The 17187-nt window shown below is 35.8% G+C and overlaps 1 protein-coding gene across 1 annotated transcript in view; it reads left to right on the top strand.

Annotated features, from left to right (window-relative positions):
- LOC127445670 (contactin-4-like) overlaps window positions 1–15096 on the top strand; it is a 270651-nt gene extending 255555 nt beyond the window's left edge. Inside the window, exons 14-23 of the mRNA XM_051705901.1 lie at window positions 1042–1162; window positions 1605–1763; window positions 2594–2743; window positions 5269–5339; window positions 9742–9976; window positions 10216–10331; window positions 11363–11549; window positions 12637–12749; window positions 13321–13489; window positions 14469–15096. Coding sequence (XP_051561861.1) covers window positions 1042–1162; window positions 1605–1763; window positions 2594–2743; window positions 5269–5339; window positions 9742–9976; window positions 10216–10331; window positions 11363–11549; window positions 12637–12749; window positions 13321–13489; window positions 14469–14560 — 1413 coding nt within the window. The 3' untranslated portion in view covers window positions 14561–15096. The remainder of the gene's footprint in view (window positions 1–1041; window positions 1163–1604; window positions 1764–2593; window positions 2744–5268; window positions 5340–9741; window positions 9977–10215; window positions 10332–11362; window positions 11550–12636; window positions 12750–13320; window positions 13490–14468) is intronic.
- The last annotated feature ends 2091 nt before the right edge of the window (window positions 15097–17187 follow it).

Here is a 17187-nt window from a genome sequence, read left to right as displayed (position 1 = left end):
CAGGTGTTGCTTATATGCTGCGTTTTCACTTATAACTTCACAAAAAATAAATGGAACATAAAATATCACATAACATTACTTAGAGGAGGTGAATATCTTTAAAACAAGCCTACAAACAACATAATCAGATGCAAAGATCATCAGATAATCCACACAAAGCACATAGCACATACTGTGTTATCTGGCTAAAAACACGTTAGCTTTCCTGGATCAGATTACTTCACCAGAAATGATGTAGTATGTTGTCCAGAGTCACGGAACACTATACCAATCGTATTAGGATCCAGATCACAGCAATTAGAGAAGGAAGTCATCCAAATATGGGCAGAGAGAATCGTTCAGTCTAATTACATATGGCCACCAGGAGATGGCGCCAAGTACATGACACATACTCAGTGATAGCTCAAATGACACAGAATGAAACTGAATGAGATCTTGTTACTCATGCCTGCATACTTTGAAAAGAGAGCATACCTTTAGTCATTGTTGTATTAGCATGTGTAATTACTTCTTATGTACAATTATTTTATTTTATATTTTGTTTGAAGAGGAAACATTTTGACACTTGGATAAATAATTTTTATAATGCTTTAACTTTTGATTGCTTTGTCATATCAACACAAACATTTTACTCAGTTGCAGGTGACATGATTGGGAACAAAACAAAAACTCTTATTTGGAGCTACCTTATTTACACCTTGAGATATAGAATGTCAAATCAGAAAAATAAGAAAAAAGTTAATTTTTTAAGTTTTTTACCCAGCAGTTTCTTAGGCTGAGAGTCTTAGAATGTATCATAATATATCAAATTATTAATAAATACATAATATCATTTTTTAAAATTATACCAAACACTTGACCCTCCTTTTTTGTTGAGTTATAAGTCTTTATTTTCGGTTATGCCACTGAAATCTTTAAAAACGCCCTCAGAGCTTAAAGGGTTAAAGGAGATAAATGCAACAAAAAAAAAAGTAAATGAACACCCAAATTATGTTCATCTTCTCTTTTCTGTCCTGTCCCCTTACCACGTTTCTCTGTTAGCAACACTCAGCAGGTGACATCATGATCCGTAACATTCAGCTGAGGCATGCTGGGAAGTACACATGCGCCGTACAGACCAAGGTGGACAGCAGCTCTATTGCAACCGACCTGATTGTCAGAGGTAAAATAGCTATGAAACCTCTATAACACATTTGCATGGCATCACATCACACTAAATTGAAACACATCACATTTCATAGTTAAACTGGATTGCCGTTGGTTAGTAAATAAGATGCAGGTTTTTTTGGGCTGAAATAATTGTTGAACACAACTGTTGAATTCGCCCTTAAATATCTACAATGAAAACTGAGAATTTTAAAGCATTTTAAATATTTACCAAACTGTGGAAAAAAATGCTGTTTTTTTCCTGGTATAGTAAAAATAATACCCATTAAAATTACCCATAATCTAATAAGATATTTTAACTCAGTGAAAGCATGTAATGCAGCTTTAACCTGCTGTACTGCTGTTAGCTGTACTGTGGCAGCGGTTTATAAGCAAGCTACAAGCGTGACAACATGCCTTTGTGTGTCTGTTTCTGGTTTGCATGGCTTCTGTTTCAGGTCCCCCCGGCCCCCCTACCAGCATCCATGTGGAAGACATCACAGATACCACTGCCACTCTCTCCTGGAGGCCTGGTCCTGATAATCACAGTCCAATTACTGCCTACACTATCCAGGCTAGAACCCCTTTCTCCCTGGGCTGGCAAGCTGTTAGTACAGGTGGGGCTTCTAACCAGCCTTCACTGATCAAAACATTTGTTCCATAGTTTTATTGTTTCACCCCCTGCTTTTTCCCTTGCTATTATTTACTGAGATTTTATGTTGGTGCTTTTTGTTTGTTTTGGTTTTGCTTTTTTACTTAATGCCAAACTGACATTGTGAAGTGAGTGGTTTTCATAACCACTTATATTTATGAATTGTCTGTAGTTGCTGTTTTCTGTTGGGCTTTAGCTCATGATCAAGATCAATTTGTTGCTAAACAGATATTTAGAACATGTGAAAAAAAAACATTTTTTGAAAAAGAAAGAGAATTCTTTCAAGGACTTTTTTGTTGGTGTTGATATAAATGAATATACAAATATATATATAAACAGTAAATATATCCTGCAATAGAGTAACAAAAAAATGCATAAAGCCCTCATATTTATATACATTTATCTATTATTAGATTAGATTAGATTATTCTATATTAATTATTCATATTAATATATTAAAATGACAATAATTATATAAACTTTCCATTCATATATACAAAATTACAATTATGCAATGTTAATCCCCAAATATCTCTTGGTTGTACTTATCAGTAAACATCAAGTGCTGCCTCTATACTGAAGACTGATTGTAAAACATGAACTCTAGTTTCATTTCTATCTCTGCTTTCATATCCTATCAATAATTGCGTCCCCCTTTACCTGCAGAGCTTTTTATATTACCGAGGCAAAGAGGTGATAGAAGTGTGTGTTGTCATTGTGTGAGTGTGCGGGGGGCTTGTGCAGGCACACGGGGCACCCGTCTCACAGTAATGTGTGTGTTTTGTTTTTTGCCAGTACCGGAGGTGGTGGGGGGCACACATCTGACTGCTACAGTAATAGAGATTAACCCCTGGGTGGAATATGAGTTCAGAGTGTTGGCAAGCAATGCAGTAGGCACAGGAGAGCCCAGCAAACCCTCAAAAAAAGCAAGGACCAAAGAAACATGTGAGTGCTTGAGACACAGTAGTTAACCCTCAATGTCTGTGGGTTAAAAAAATGTCTCTTTCAATTCTTTCAACAAAACTTGCTTGATTTTGTACATGGATATGGTATTCATCATGAGGAGAGGTATTCTTTTACTTTACTAAGCGATCAGACTTATGATTTTCACCTAGCGGATGATAAAACAGGCTAAATGATCCCATAGACTTACACTGAAAGAGGGACCCATATATCCTATCATATATTTCCATATATAGGGAAAATAGTATCATAGGAAATTGGGAGTTGGCTCTTTTGACATAATGGAATGTTCTGGGTTCAATACAAATTAAACTCAATCAACAGCATTTGTCGCATAATGTTGATTACCACTAAAAAAATTATTTCAACTCGTCACTTGTTTATTAAAAAAAGCAAAAAAATAGGTTACAGTAAGACATTTACAATGGAATTGAATTGCGCCAGTACATAAATGTTAAAATACACATAATTTCAAAAGTCTAGTCACAAGATGTGTGAAGTATGATATAATTACAGGGTTTACAGCTGTTGCATTGTCATGACAACAAAGATGGAATAATGGATAGAACTTAGTTATATCCATTTGGAATAAGTGATTTTATCATACTAAATAATGTTAATGCATGATGGGCTCTATTTTCATGAGTGCACAAAGTGCAGCACTACACACTACAATCGTGCGCAGCATCTTATCCAATGTTCGTGAGAGTGCTAATTCTAAGTGCAATTTTTGTGTCAGCACAAAGCGCAAGTGGACGTGGGAGTGTTTGCGCTACTGTGGTTGTATGCGCGCAAACTGAGGGTGTATTGTATGTAAATGAAGTGCCACAAAGTGCAATTTGCTATTTTCCTGAGAAATATATCATTGCGCTAAGACGTTTCAATACCACCTCTTAACTCAGTGCAAAGTCCAAATGCAGTTTGGAGATTCCACCAGCAGGTGCTTATAAAGTTCATGTCCAAATTCTGAAAGTACAGAACATCAAATTATGTCTCTTCAATCGCTGTTGAAGCCGCTGTTGAAAAAATAATGAGATTTGTGTTAAACTTCCTAGATGTCATGGTTTATTTTTCAATTATAATTTTTTTGTTATTTTTAGATGTATTACATATTTAAAATTGTATTTATTATTTAATTTTAACTAATAATTTTCCACCTGTTGTCTGCCGGTGGCAGAAGTTGGAGACAGTAAAATATGTGGATTTAGTATGATTTTTTTTTTTACTGCTTCATTATATTTATTATAGTTTCGTTTCGTTTTGTTTGAACTGTAATTTGAATTTAGAAATATTTTTGGCGTAATTTTTTTTGTGTTGAAAATGAATAAAAATTTTCAAAATCAAAATGATCGGTAGAAGTGAAGTGCACGCCGATACAATCACTGTTAATACTAGCCATGATTTGTGTCAGTAGATGAAAATTATTAATAATAATTACTTAATTTAATGGAGCATACATCCAAATTCTGATGAGAATCACATTTTCCATACATATAAAAGGAGCGTGTCGCTGTCATAGAAATATGCCTGACATTCATCAAGGACGCTGTTAATGCACAAAAGAATGTAATTTTCAATTCTTCTAATTCATTGCATACAGTCCATTTACAGTACCAACTTCTTATTAATGTGCTGCCTTTATTTAAATCATTGATGCTTGAGGGAATGGACTATATAATAGGACACAGATAATGGAATAACTGGAGAAGAACCTCAGAATTAAATGGCACTTGGTCCAACCTTTTTGCGCGTTGCGCAGGCAATTTCTTCAAACCCACTTGCGCCTAGACTTAGCTCATGCTTGCACGAAAATAGCAAAACTTTATGGCCATGCCCATTGACTTTGCGCTTATGACTTAAAGCATAGCATTTTTTTTTTAAAAACAGAGCCTATTTTAATGTTATTGGACTGGCCCCATTCACGTCCTTTTTAAGTGCCTGTAACTGGGATTTGACGAGTCTAAATAATTTTTTGTGGGAATTAACATTATTCCACAAAAGCTGTTAATTAATCTTTTATAACATTTATTAAACCCAAAATATATTGTACCACCCAGAACACCCTAGCAACCACATAACAACATCCTCCAATCCACTCCATACATAGCAACACCCTGGCAACCATACCTTAGCATTGTGGCAGCATGTTTTGCAAGGGCAAATACCACTCACATTGTCTTTAGAAAATGTAAAAAATCTAGTTATGCATTCACTTTCAAGATATATTAATTATATTAATTAATACAAATCTACGTGGAATATTTGTACTTTTAAAAATTAATTTGTCACATTGCAAAACAATTAGTCAACCGCAAGAGTAAAAAGGCTGATTAAAAATTGTGAAAGGAAGATGCTGTTACTAGGCACAGTTATGCATTCAAATAAATTTTAAAGTAAAATCATGTCCATATTATTTGTTAACTACTCTGTTAAACTTTAAAATCATTCTAGTTTGTCTTAAATGGACAGACCCGATCAGAACTGAGTAAATCTTTCCCTTCATCCAGTTCCCAAGGTCACCCCAGCTAACGTGAGTGGAGGAGGTGGCAGTCGATCAGAGTTAGTCATCACTTGGGAGGTAAGATGGCCAGTGCACTTCACTTGCCCGTGTGTATGTGTGTTTGTGTGTGTGTGTGTGTATGTGTGTGTGTGTGTTGCTCTTTCTTCCTTGAGTCCTTTGTATACCGTCTCCTTTTGCAAGCTGGCTAGACACCATTATTCCCTATACGTGAAGCATTCATTAATCATAGTAAAGCAGATACACATAACACATGACATTTCATTTTCCTTAAGAGCTGAGCAGCAATAACTGCCGCTGTCATGCAGAAAAAGAGGCAAAGAGTGTGCAAAGATAATTAAATAGTGTTTCCCTCCAATTTGCAAGGAACTTTTCAAAGATTGTATTCTCTCTGTCTCTGAAGCTCTTTTCACAAGGCATGTTCTATTGTTTGGGGTTGAGAGTCGATTGTTGAGAGAAGGTGGTTTTATCTACAAAGGTGGAAGTTTCTCAAAGGCAGCTTGAAACTTCGAGAGTTCCTTTGATTGTGTCATTTTTTAAATAAAAAAGACAAATACCACAGAACGGCATCTTTTGTACTGTAGAATTATATGTCTAATTTACTGCAAGAGCACCAATACATTCCACAAATACAGGGGGAAAAAAGTGCATCTTTCGGTCTGCGTGAGTGTATTTGCTTTTCATGGCTCTGTTCCGAAACCTACAGAGCTATGTTCAGGTAGGTAACATTTTAATACATCATAGGCAAGCTTCCGAAGTGAAGGCTGTTCTAAAAGGTGGGTAGCATACTTATGGGTTGTTCAGACTGAATGTGCATATGCATCCGTCTGTGCTGATTTTTAAAAGATTTTTAGACCGCTGCTGTGCGTCTCGCTGTTTTTTCTGTGTTTTTTTAGACGGCTTGTCAAGTTATAAGAACTTCAACTTTTAAAAATGTGTCTTGAGACTCCTGAATTCTGTTTCATTCATTGCTGTGTCTAGTTTGTTTTAATGCAAGAACCTGTTTAGTCTGAATGGCCCCTTAAGCTGCCTTCTAAAACAATATTCTAAAGCAGCATCGCATGTATGCTTTACTGAAAATGTAATCCGATAATGCACTGCGCCAAGCTCAGGGAAAAAAATCCATTCAAGATGGCAGACGAAGCGAGACAAATGTTAAAAGTAGTTAGTCTAATTAGAAATAGACTGTTGTACTCAATATTTGTGTTTTATGCTTATTAGTATATCGCATTGTTAGCTTAGCAACAAGCTAATGCAAAAACTATTAAAATCAATTGTCGAGTCGTGTCTCTTTTGTGCTTTGTGTGAGGAGTGGTATTTGTAAATTTGTAATAGACTGTTTTTCTCAATATTTGTGTTTTATACTTAATAGCGAATCGCATCGTTAGCTTAGCAACAAGCTAATGCAAAAACATGAAATTAATTGTCAAGTCAATTCTCCTTTGCACTTTGCGTTAGGAACGATATTTGCTCACACTGGAAAAAAAAAAAAACGAATTTGGCCCTTAGTCAATTGTATGTTATCAATGTTTGCTCTTTTTATTTCAATTTAATTATGTTTTTAATTTCACTCAATAATAATGCGTTTTTGTACTCAAACTTTTTTCAATTATTTAAATTCAGTCAGAAAAAAAATAAAAAATTTATGCAAAAGACTACTCGTTGTTCTCGCGGCCATAAGTTTCATCAATTATTTCAGGTGGGCATACGCAAAATCCTAAGAAAGATAGGTGGGCATAAGGCGTATGCCTGTGTATGCCCTAGACTACACATTGAGCATATGTAAATACTTGTTAATAATTAATAGTTGTTTGAAGTTACCATTATGGAGATTACTGATCCTCCTAACTAAGGTAAACCTTCATATGGTGAAATGATATTTGACCAGTAGTCCTCTTAAAGGAATAGTTCACCCAAAAATGAACATTTGCTGATAATTTACTCACCCTCAGGCCATCCAAGACGTATATGAGTTTCTTTCTTCATCAAAACAGAATTTAAGACTTTTAGGATTTCATTTCAGGCCTCCTCCTCTAAACAATGCAAGTGAATGTACTCGATTTTTTGACGGTCCAAAATGCATATTTAGGGTGCATCAAAATAATCCACACGACTCCAGTCGACAAATAAAGTTCTTCTGAACGCAAATGATTGATTATTTTGAGAAACGATACTTTGTAACACATATGTTCACTTCCGTACATCTCTGTGACATGTGCTCATGAGAGGGATGATGTAAGCTCGTTGGTAAGGTCACGCGTCACGTGGAGGAGGAGTCAGGAAGAGTGTCATTGTTTACATTGTTTTATTTATTTGTATTATTATTATTTGGAAATTATAATTTTTTATAAAAATATTGTTCTTAAATTGTTTTGGACTGTTTTGGTTGGTGAACGCACAAGTTTCTCTTGTAAACAATGACGCGCTTCCTGACTCCTCCACGTGACGCGTGACCTTACCAACGAGCTTACGTCATCCCTCTCATGAGTGCACGTCACAAAGATGTACGGAAGTGAACATTTGTATTACAAAGTATCGTTTCTCAAAATAATCAATCATTTGTGTTCAGAAGAACTTTATTTGTCGACTGGAGTCGTGTGGATTATTTTGATGCACCCTAAATATGCATTTTGAACCATCAAAAAATGGAGTACATTCACTTGCATTGTTTAGAGGAGGCCTGAAATGAAATCCTAAAAGTCTTAAATTCTGTTTTGATGAAGAAAGAAACTCAGAAACATCTTGGATGGCCTGAGGGTGAGTAAATTATCAGCACATTTTCATTTTTGGGTGAACTATTCCTTTAATGTCACAGATTGATTTCTTAACTCAATACTAGGTATACAAAAAGGCCTCATAACATGATATCATATCCTGTAACCCAAATTTGTAGTAGGGTTTGAAGCCTTTTGCGTGTTCAAATTCTAGTCTGATTGCACCTTTATGATGCTGCCTACATAGGCAGTAGATAGCAAGGCAGCTCACTACGTTTTTGTACACAGACCATTTGTTTTAGTCTCTCCTAGGCAAATTGTTGTTTGCACTACATATTACAAGTACATTTTCATTTAGTCATAAAGCTCTCCCACCGGACTAAAAATGCACAAGTGTGCAAGCGTGAAAAAATGATCTCTCCCACATCTTTGAGTCGCACGCTATGGTTTCAGACTAATGGATGCTATTTTCTGGTGGTCTCACCGTTACCGCACCGCATTACTGCATGGTCAGAGGCAGACCGATACTTCAAACAAAACCACCATGATATCATTACCTGGCAAAACGATTTCCAGGGAGATGGCAGAAGAGGCAGGGGTGACAGCTATTGGCTCAGACCGTGCTGCAGCAGAGATTAGCGGGAATGTGACGTCTGATGCCTGACAGGTGTCGGGGAAAGTCTGCATGGCCAAAATATAAAAGATGGGGGTGTTTGTGTGTAAACAAAAAAGTACCATGGTGCTAGTATGTTTTTTTTTTTGCCCATGTATCATGTTACAAGTATTGGCCATATACCATGGTCCTACTATTGTTTGTTTTGTTTTTTTGCCTATGTATCATGGTACTACTATGTTTTTTTGTACATGTATCATGTTACTATCATGGTGTTTCTGCCATGTTTTTGGGGGGCTAAGTATCTTGGTACTTCCATGTTTTTGGCTATGTATCATGGTACTACCATGTTTTGTTTTTGTTGTTCTTGTTTTGGGGGGTTGCTGTTGTTTTTGTTGTTTTGTTAGTTTTTTGGCTGTCATGGTAATACCATTTTTATTATTTTTTTCATTTATCATGGCACTACCATGTTTTTTTGTTTTTTTTAAGTGACACTTAAAATGTAGGAATTTCATTGCATTAGATAACGCAATATAAAACCAAGTGGCCAGTCTGCCAACAAATAATGCTAGACCTTTTCTCAGAACTAAGTTCACCTTTGCTAGTCACTTGTGCAATTATTTTTAACCAACTGGTCCCAACGTGATTTTTAGTGGATATATGAAGTCAGTTCACCCCAAGTTCATGCAGGTGTCCTAGTAGAGGTGTAGTTCATCGCATTAACTATGGACATGTTCCACTAATGTTTGAAAACCAAATACTTAAAAGTGTCCAAATACTTTTGTCTAAATTGTTAACAATATTGCTTTATAATTTGAAACCTAACAAACCTATCTGAAATGTTTTGCTTGAAAAGTGTGCTTGTGCTATTTTTCTTAAAAATAAATTGAACTTGATTTGATATTTTGTTATATAATGCAAAGACATTTGTACATATTTAAGTATGTCTTAAGTGTCCAAAAATGTTCTGGGGCTACTTTATACTATGGTACTGAACAACATCATATTTATGTGCCATGGTACTTACAAGGTATTCCAAAGTACTTTAAGGATATTAAAACAATTTAAAGGATATAACAATCAAAGGAATGTACTGAATTGTAAACATTTGTGGATGTCTGGATGTGTATTGCAGCCCGTTCCCGAAGAGCTCCAGTATGGAGGAGGGTTTGGCTACGTTGTTGCATTCCGGCCCTTTGGCGCCACCGGGTGGATGCAAGCGGCGGTTCCCTCTGCTGAAGCCTCCAAATACATCTTCAAAAATGAGACCATATTGCCCTTTTCCCCATTCCAGGTTAAAGTAGGGGTCTACAATAACAAGGGTGAAGGGCCTTTTGGACCTGTGGTCAACATCTACTCTGCTGAGGAGGGTCAGTTGCTTTAACTGTAGTGTTTGGTTGTGTGCAACAGAGAAATTAAAGTGGAATGTACCATGTGACATTTTGCTGTGGAACAATTAGCAGGCAGTTAATAGGAGGCAAGTTAACTGAGAGTGTATCATGCCAGAACCCATTAATCATGGCTGGTCTTGTTTTTCAAAAGACATGGACATTCCGAGACATTTATTGAATGAAACGGTCTAATCGAACCATTTCTCCTTCAAATTTAGAGCCTGGAAGGGCACCCACACGAGTAAGAGCCAAAAGCCTTTCAGCGTTTCACGTTGAGGTGTCCTGGAAAGCCCTTCCCTGGAGTACAAGCAAGAAACGAGTTCTCGGCTATGAGGTGCACTTAACACTTTACAATTAAAATGACAGTATGTGTATTTTTTAGTGCTTAATCTACACGTTTTGTGTTTATTGTTGTCTTATAATTATTTACACTTATACAATTTTAAAATCTCCTAACCTTAAAAATTTGGAGCTTGTCAAACAGAGTTGTACTCTAATGGTTCTAAGCAATTAAACTTATGATTTTCACTTGGCTGATGATAAAACAGGCAAAATATCCTATAACTTGGATTAAATGAGGGACCTGAGTTATTTATTCGGTCCAGAATTTCAGAGGCTTGTTCTTTTGACATTTGACGAACTAGCAAACACCCAGCGATGCCGTAGCAACCTCATAACAATGACTGGATATTATGGTGGCAAGTTTAGCATGAGCAAGCACCACTCACATTTTTTTCAGAAATCATTAAAAAATCAAGTTAATAATTATTATGAGGACAGGATTTTCTACTACTATGAGTAGCTCATAAGTCTTTTCTCTGACATCATATTGATAACTCAAGTTAATAGTTAGTAGCGTAATGCTAGCAGTTCTGTTCTTAGCGACTTAGGCCTAGCTTAGCGTAAAATGTAAGTAGTGTGGTTTGTGCACTATACTGAAAGTCATATTTGTAAGAAAAAAAATTTAAAGTACCGAGACCTTTTGTCCTCTGCAAACAATACAAATTATGTTTGTGCCGTCACTGACATTTCACCAGGGACTGTCCAGACTTTGGATGAGAAAATGGTTTATCAGTCAACCTGACAGCTGGGAAATGTTGTAGGTTCATTCACCGCTGCTTTCAGTGCCTAAGTAACCAAAGCGTATCTGCCCCCCACCAGCTGCGAGCCGACATTGGCTCAACCAATGGTGTGAGTTCCCGGCGGGACTATCTGTTTGTACCACCAATGGTGGACGGGGGGAGTTTTCTGGAATCTGTTTGAAAACAGTGATTATTTGTGCAATTCCATTTAGTGGCGCAGAAACACACTACAGCTTTAATGCAGTTTGTAACAAGTGTTTTTCTGTTTTGTCATCACCTGTAGTTGAGATACTGGGAGAAGAATGAGAAGGAGGACACAGCTAGTGTTCTAAGGACAGTGGGAAATCAAACACTGGCTATTATTCAGGGGTTAAGAGGAAGCAGTAACTATTATATAACAGTGAGGGCCTACAACACTGCAGGAACAGGGCCACCAAGTCCAGCAGTCAACGTTACCACCAAAAAACCTCGTAAGTTGAAACATTTTAAAAGATTGATTTTCCAGTAAAGGAGGTGTTACTGCATGCAGGGATAGTTTACCCAAAAATGAAAATTCTCTCATCATTTACTCATGCTCATGCCATCCCTGATCATTTCTTCTGCTGAACACAAACAAAGATTTTAAGAAGAATATTTCAGCTCTGTAGGTCATTACAATGCAAGTGAATGGGTACCAAAATTTTGAAGCTCCAAAAGCACATAATGGCAGCATAAAAGTAATCCATACGACTCCAGTGGTCAAATCCATTTCTTCAGAAGCAATATTATAGATGTGGGTGAGAAACAGATCAATATTTAAGTCCTTTTTTACTATAAATCTTAATTTTTAAGATTCACATTCTTCGTGCATATCACCACCTACTGGGCAGGGAGGGGAATTTATTGTAAAAAGGACTTAAATATTGATCCTTTTTTCACCCACATCTATCATATCGCTTCTGAAGATATGAATTTAAGCACTGGAGTCTTATAGATTACTGTTTTGTACCGGTAAGTGAATTTTGGAGCTTTAAAATTCTGGTACCCAGTCATTTGTTTTGTGTGGACCTACAGAGCTGAAATATTCTTCTAAAAATCTTCGTTTGTGTTCAATAGAAGAAAGAAAGTCAAACACATCTGGTGTGGCATGAGGGTGAGTAAATGACGAGAGAATTTTCATTTTTGGGTGAACTATCTCTTGTTTACATTTAAAGGAATAGTCCACCCCAAAATGTAAATTCTGCCAGTTTATTTACACTTGTTATTCTAAACCCGTATGATTTTCTTTCTTCCATAGAACACAAAAGGTGATTTTAGGCAGAATTTTAGGTGCTTCAGTCACCATTCATTTTCATTATATGGAAAAAAAAATATGCAATATAAGTGGTTGGTGGCTGAGGCTAACCTAATTCTGCCTAACATCTCCTTTTGTGTTCCACAGAAGAGACAAAACCATATGGGTTTGGAACAACAGGAGGATGAATAAATGATTTTTGTGTGATCTATTCCTTTAACAGCAGTAACAATTACAAAGTAAACAAAGTGACCAAGTAAAGTCTTTTGTATGTCTTCATAAAGCTCCCAGTCAACCTCCTTCAAAAGTCATGTGGAACACATCAAATTCCAAAATTATTCTGAACTGGGAACAAGTGAAACCACTGGAAAATGAGTCAGATGTCATGGGGTATAAGGTGAGCAAGATCCTGATGTAGAATCTAAAGAATCTGATTATTGTGTATTCGGAATGTGAATGTTGTGTAAGCTCAGCTGTACGTTGGGGGTACCTAGTAAAAATACATTTACACAACTGTTAAAGTAGATACAAAAAGCTTAGACTTAGAACTGATAGTTGGCCAACATATCGGCCAGGCCATTTAATCTACCTATATTTCACAATTTGAGATTATTGGCATTGGTTGATATCTGTGCAAGTAACAGATGTATTAGCTCCCCCTTGTGTCAGTTTTAAAATCTCTGGCAGCCTTATTTTTGTTTAAAATGAACTTGCTTGAAAGTAATAGTTGGTGTTCATAGTCAAATATGTTTGATTGAATTTTTAATATTTTTGAGTAAATTGGTAGGGTAGTAAATTGTGTACGTCTTATTTGCTAGACCCCTCGCAATCTTGGTATTAGCATCAGCAATAGAAAAACCCATACCAGTCAATCACTAATTAGTACAGCTAATACAAACAGGGTCTATGCAGATGGATATAATTGTCTTTGTCTCAGTAATGTCTTACACTGAGGAATCACTCTGTAGGTGCTTTACAAGCGGAACAGATTCAGCAAGCCCAGTGTTATGGAGACCAACACCACCTCAGTGGAGCTCTCTCTGCCCACAGATGAGGAGTATATCATCCAGATCAAACCATTTGGAGAAGGAGGGGAGGGTATCAGCAGCCGACAGATCACCATTCCTAGAATATCAGGTAGATCTCCACTTATTGATTGGTTAATGTAGTGGTTATTTTCCACTTATGTTTTATGTACACTACCGGTCACAAGTTTTGAAACACTTATTCATTCTTTATTATATATATATATATATATATATATATATATATATATATATATATATATATATATTATTATTATCATTATTTTTTTTCACATTTAGAATAATAGTAAAGTCATCAAAACTATGGAATAACATAAATGGAACTATGGGAATTATGTTGTGACTAAACAAAATCTTCAAAGTAGTCACCATTTTCCTAGAATTTGCAGACATGTACTCTTGACATTTTCTCAACCAACTTCTTGAGGTATCACCCTGAGATGATTTTTAAACAGTATTCCCATCTATGTTGGGCACTTATTGGCTGCTTTTCTTTATTATTTTGTCCAAGTCATCAATGTAAAAAAAAAAAAATTTATTACATTTTAGTTTTATAATGAAATAAATTAATATGTTGGCACAATTATATTTTTTGTCTACAAAACTAATTTCAAACATTTAGGCATATGTCTTCAGATCAAAAGATCTTTAAGATCATGAGAAACATTTCAGTCAAGTGTTTCGAAACTTTTGACCGGTAGTGTATATACATTATAAGTGTGTTATTCATGCATCCATGTATAACATAATAATATAATGTAACCACATTTATAATACAATACAATATAATACATTCATTACAGATGTAAAATGGGCTGCAAGGTGTTTTATAAGGAAATATGAATGTATGCCAGTACATGTACAGTCTTTACCTTCACAAAACCTTTACGAAAACCTTCATTATTCATTACATATACACACTTCCTAGAAACCGTTTCGAAACTCTTTACTTTTTCAACTCCAACAGCTCTACTCACTTTGTGGCACTCAGGCCTTCAAAGTAACATTATATTGCAAGCTTGTTAGTTTTAGCACTTCACTGTCTTTTATCTTCAATCCTTCTCTTACAGGTCCCAATGCTATCGGCTCTGCGTCCAGTGTCTCCACTCTTTCAGCTCTCAGTACAATAGCTCTCTCTCTCACAGCTCGCACATCTTTATGACAGAACACAGCGCGGGCCGCTGACTTCACACGAGATGTTCTTCCTCGAAAGGAGACTCTGAGACAAGTGACTCGGAATAATAATACTGGAAACGGGTGTATGGTTTGGTCACCAATTCAAAAGACGATGAAGGCTTGATGGATTGAATTTATTGTTACCAAAGCAGCTTTACAAAAAAAGAGAAAAATATGTCACATGTCACATGTCTTATTTTGTTTATACAACATATCTAGCTTTTTACTTTGATTGATCCAGTTGGTCTGTTTCAGAGATAAAATGCTAATTGGTTTTACCAATAGTTTTTACAGATATTCACACTTTTCTACTTAATCGGATATTGGTTCCTTAAGTCAAGTCTACCTATGTATGGTGAAATGTCATTTCGAAATCACTGATTACTGGTTTGCTAGTTTAAGCTGATCTCCCAGCCTGACCAGCTGAAAAGTGTTCAAAACCCCTCTAAAACCAGCCAACAGACAAACTAAGATTGCTAAGATTAGCAAACTATCTTAGGTTTGATGATTGTTTTGTTTTTTCAGAAGGCGGAACATTCCACTTTGTCACTTTGACTTTGTCTTGAAAAATAATTGTTAAATAATATAATATAATATACTATACAGTATATATACAGTACTGAGCTAAAGTTGAAGGCACTTGTGAAAAATGTTGCATAGAGTGGATTTCTTCAAAAATAATGCCATAAATAGTTTTCATTTATCAATTAACTTCATACAAATCCAGTAAACATAAAAAAAGCTAAATCAATAGTTGATGTGACCACCTTTGCCTTTAAAACAGCCCCAATTCTCCTAGGTACACCTGGACACCGTTTTTCTTGGTTGTTGGCAGATAGGATGTTCCAAGCTTCTTGGAGAATTTACCACAGTTCTTCTATCTGTTTAGGCTGTCTCAATTGCTTCTGTCTCTTCATGTAATCCCAGACTGACTCAGTGTTCAGGGGCTCTGTGGGGGCAATGCCATCTCTTGCAGAGCGCCCTGTTCTTCTATTCTAATCTTTTCTATTTGCAAAAGTAATGTTTGGGAGTCTAAAATGTATTTTTCCTATTGACACACTAAAGCTGAAGATATAAATAACCATCTTAAGATTATCTTATGTTTTTTTGTGAAATATCTTAAGTGTCTAAAACTTTTGCACAGTACTGTATACTAAATATATACATTTTCATAATGCATATAATGTTTAAATTGTTGTAGTCTAATGATTATTTAGCTAACATTTTGTCCAAAAGTAGAAATAAAACTGGCTCTGCATATCGGTTATCGGACACTTAACATTCAAAAAATCGGTATTGATATCAGTCAAAAAATAAACAGTATGGGTCGATCTCTAGTCTGTTTGTTCCTATAATTGTACGCGGGGTGTGTAGGAACTGCTTTAGATGCATGTCATGTACTATGTTTTGTATGAGAATGCAGGTGTGTGAACCTTTATCATTTAGAGCAAGACATATTTGGCAAGACAGCTTTTTATCGTAATTTAAGGTGATGGTCTTCTGAGGTCATACTCCAAGCAGAGACTCTCCAAGGACTAACTACTGTTTACGACATGGGAATATTTGCACTGAAATTACGTCAGAAGAAAGTGAAAAAAATACAGTACACACACACACACACTGACCAGGAACTCAGAACTGCTGCTGCAAGGCCAAGACGGGCATCTTCGAAGGTCCGTCCTTACTGGTCAGCAGCAAACTTTGAACTTGTCTTTCATACTGAACACTGGCGTTCGTGTGGCTCTACTTTTTCCGTCATTCTCCGCTTCTCTGTTGTTATGTCACATTTAGACCTCTTCTTTGACTTCTGTGTGCCTCGTGTGTTTTGAAATCCTCAGGTCCTCAAAAAAGCCTTAATACATATTTGTTAGCGTTACCTAGATAAGTGCTGGACACCAGGATTGTGAGTGGTAGTTATTATGATTGTGTCAAGCAAAAGGCTGGGGTCATAGTCACATCCAGGGTCCAAAACTTGGCAAGCACTAAATGTGAATAAATATTGGATTTGGTTAGTAAATAAAAATAGATACTCAACAGTTGGTTGATAACTTTATTAGGAACATAATACATGCAACAAAATACACCCTTGCTGATATTATCGCAAGCCCTTTCAACATATAATCACGTGCAGGATATAAATTATAGATATCTGTAATTTCATTTTCAGTAATTAAAATGCTAATTCTTTATATCAGCAATGGAATTACTACTAATGAAACTACACATTTTTATCACTAGATTTATACTAGTAAAAATATTAACTCCTAATATATAAATGATTTAAAAACTAGTAAAAAAAAAAAAACATGCTAATGTAACTGCATTTTCTCTTGTAGAACTTTACAATGATCTGTCATTCACTCCTATTCAAAACGCAATTACAGATATAAATAATTAAATTTCTTACTAGTTGAAAATCCAAATACACATATCAGTTGTGCACGCGTTAGTAAACAAGATGTTTTATATGAATAATTACATTCTTACTAGTACAAATATCCATTCCTTTTATCAACAATTGAATTACAACTAATGAAAATGCAAATCTGGAATTTGGTTTTCACGATAGTGGTGTTAATGTTAATTTAGGATATATGTAATGTTATTGTAACT

Source organism: Myxocyprinus asiaticus, chromosome 9, assembly GCF_019703515.2.
Source record: "Myxocyprinus asiaticus isolate MX2 ecotype Aquarium Trade chromosome 9, UBuf_Myxa_2, whole genome shotgun sequence".
Taxonomy (NCBI): Eukaryota; Metazoa; Chordata; class Actinopteri; order Cypriniformes; family Catostomidae; genus Myxocyprinus; species Myxocyprinus asiaticus.
The sequence above is the reverse complement of the archived record's forward strand: the minus strand, read 5'-3'. Positions and strand labels throughout refer to the sequence as shown.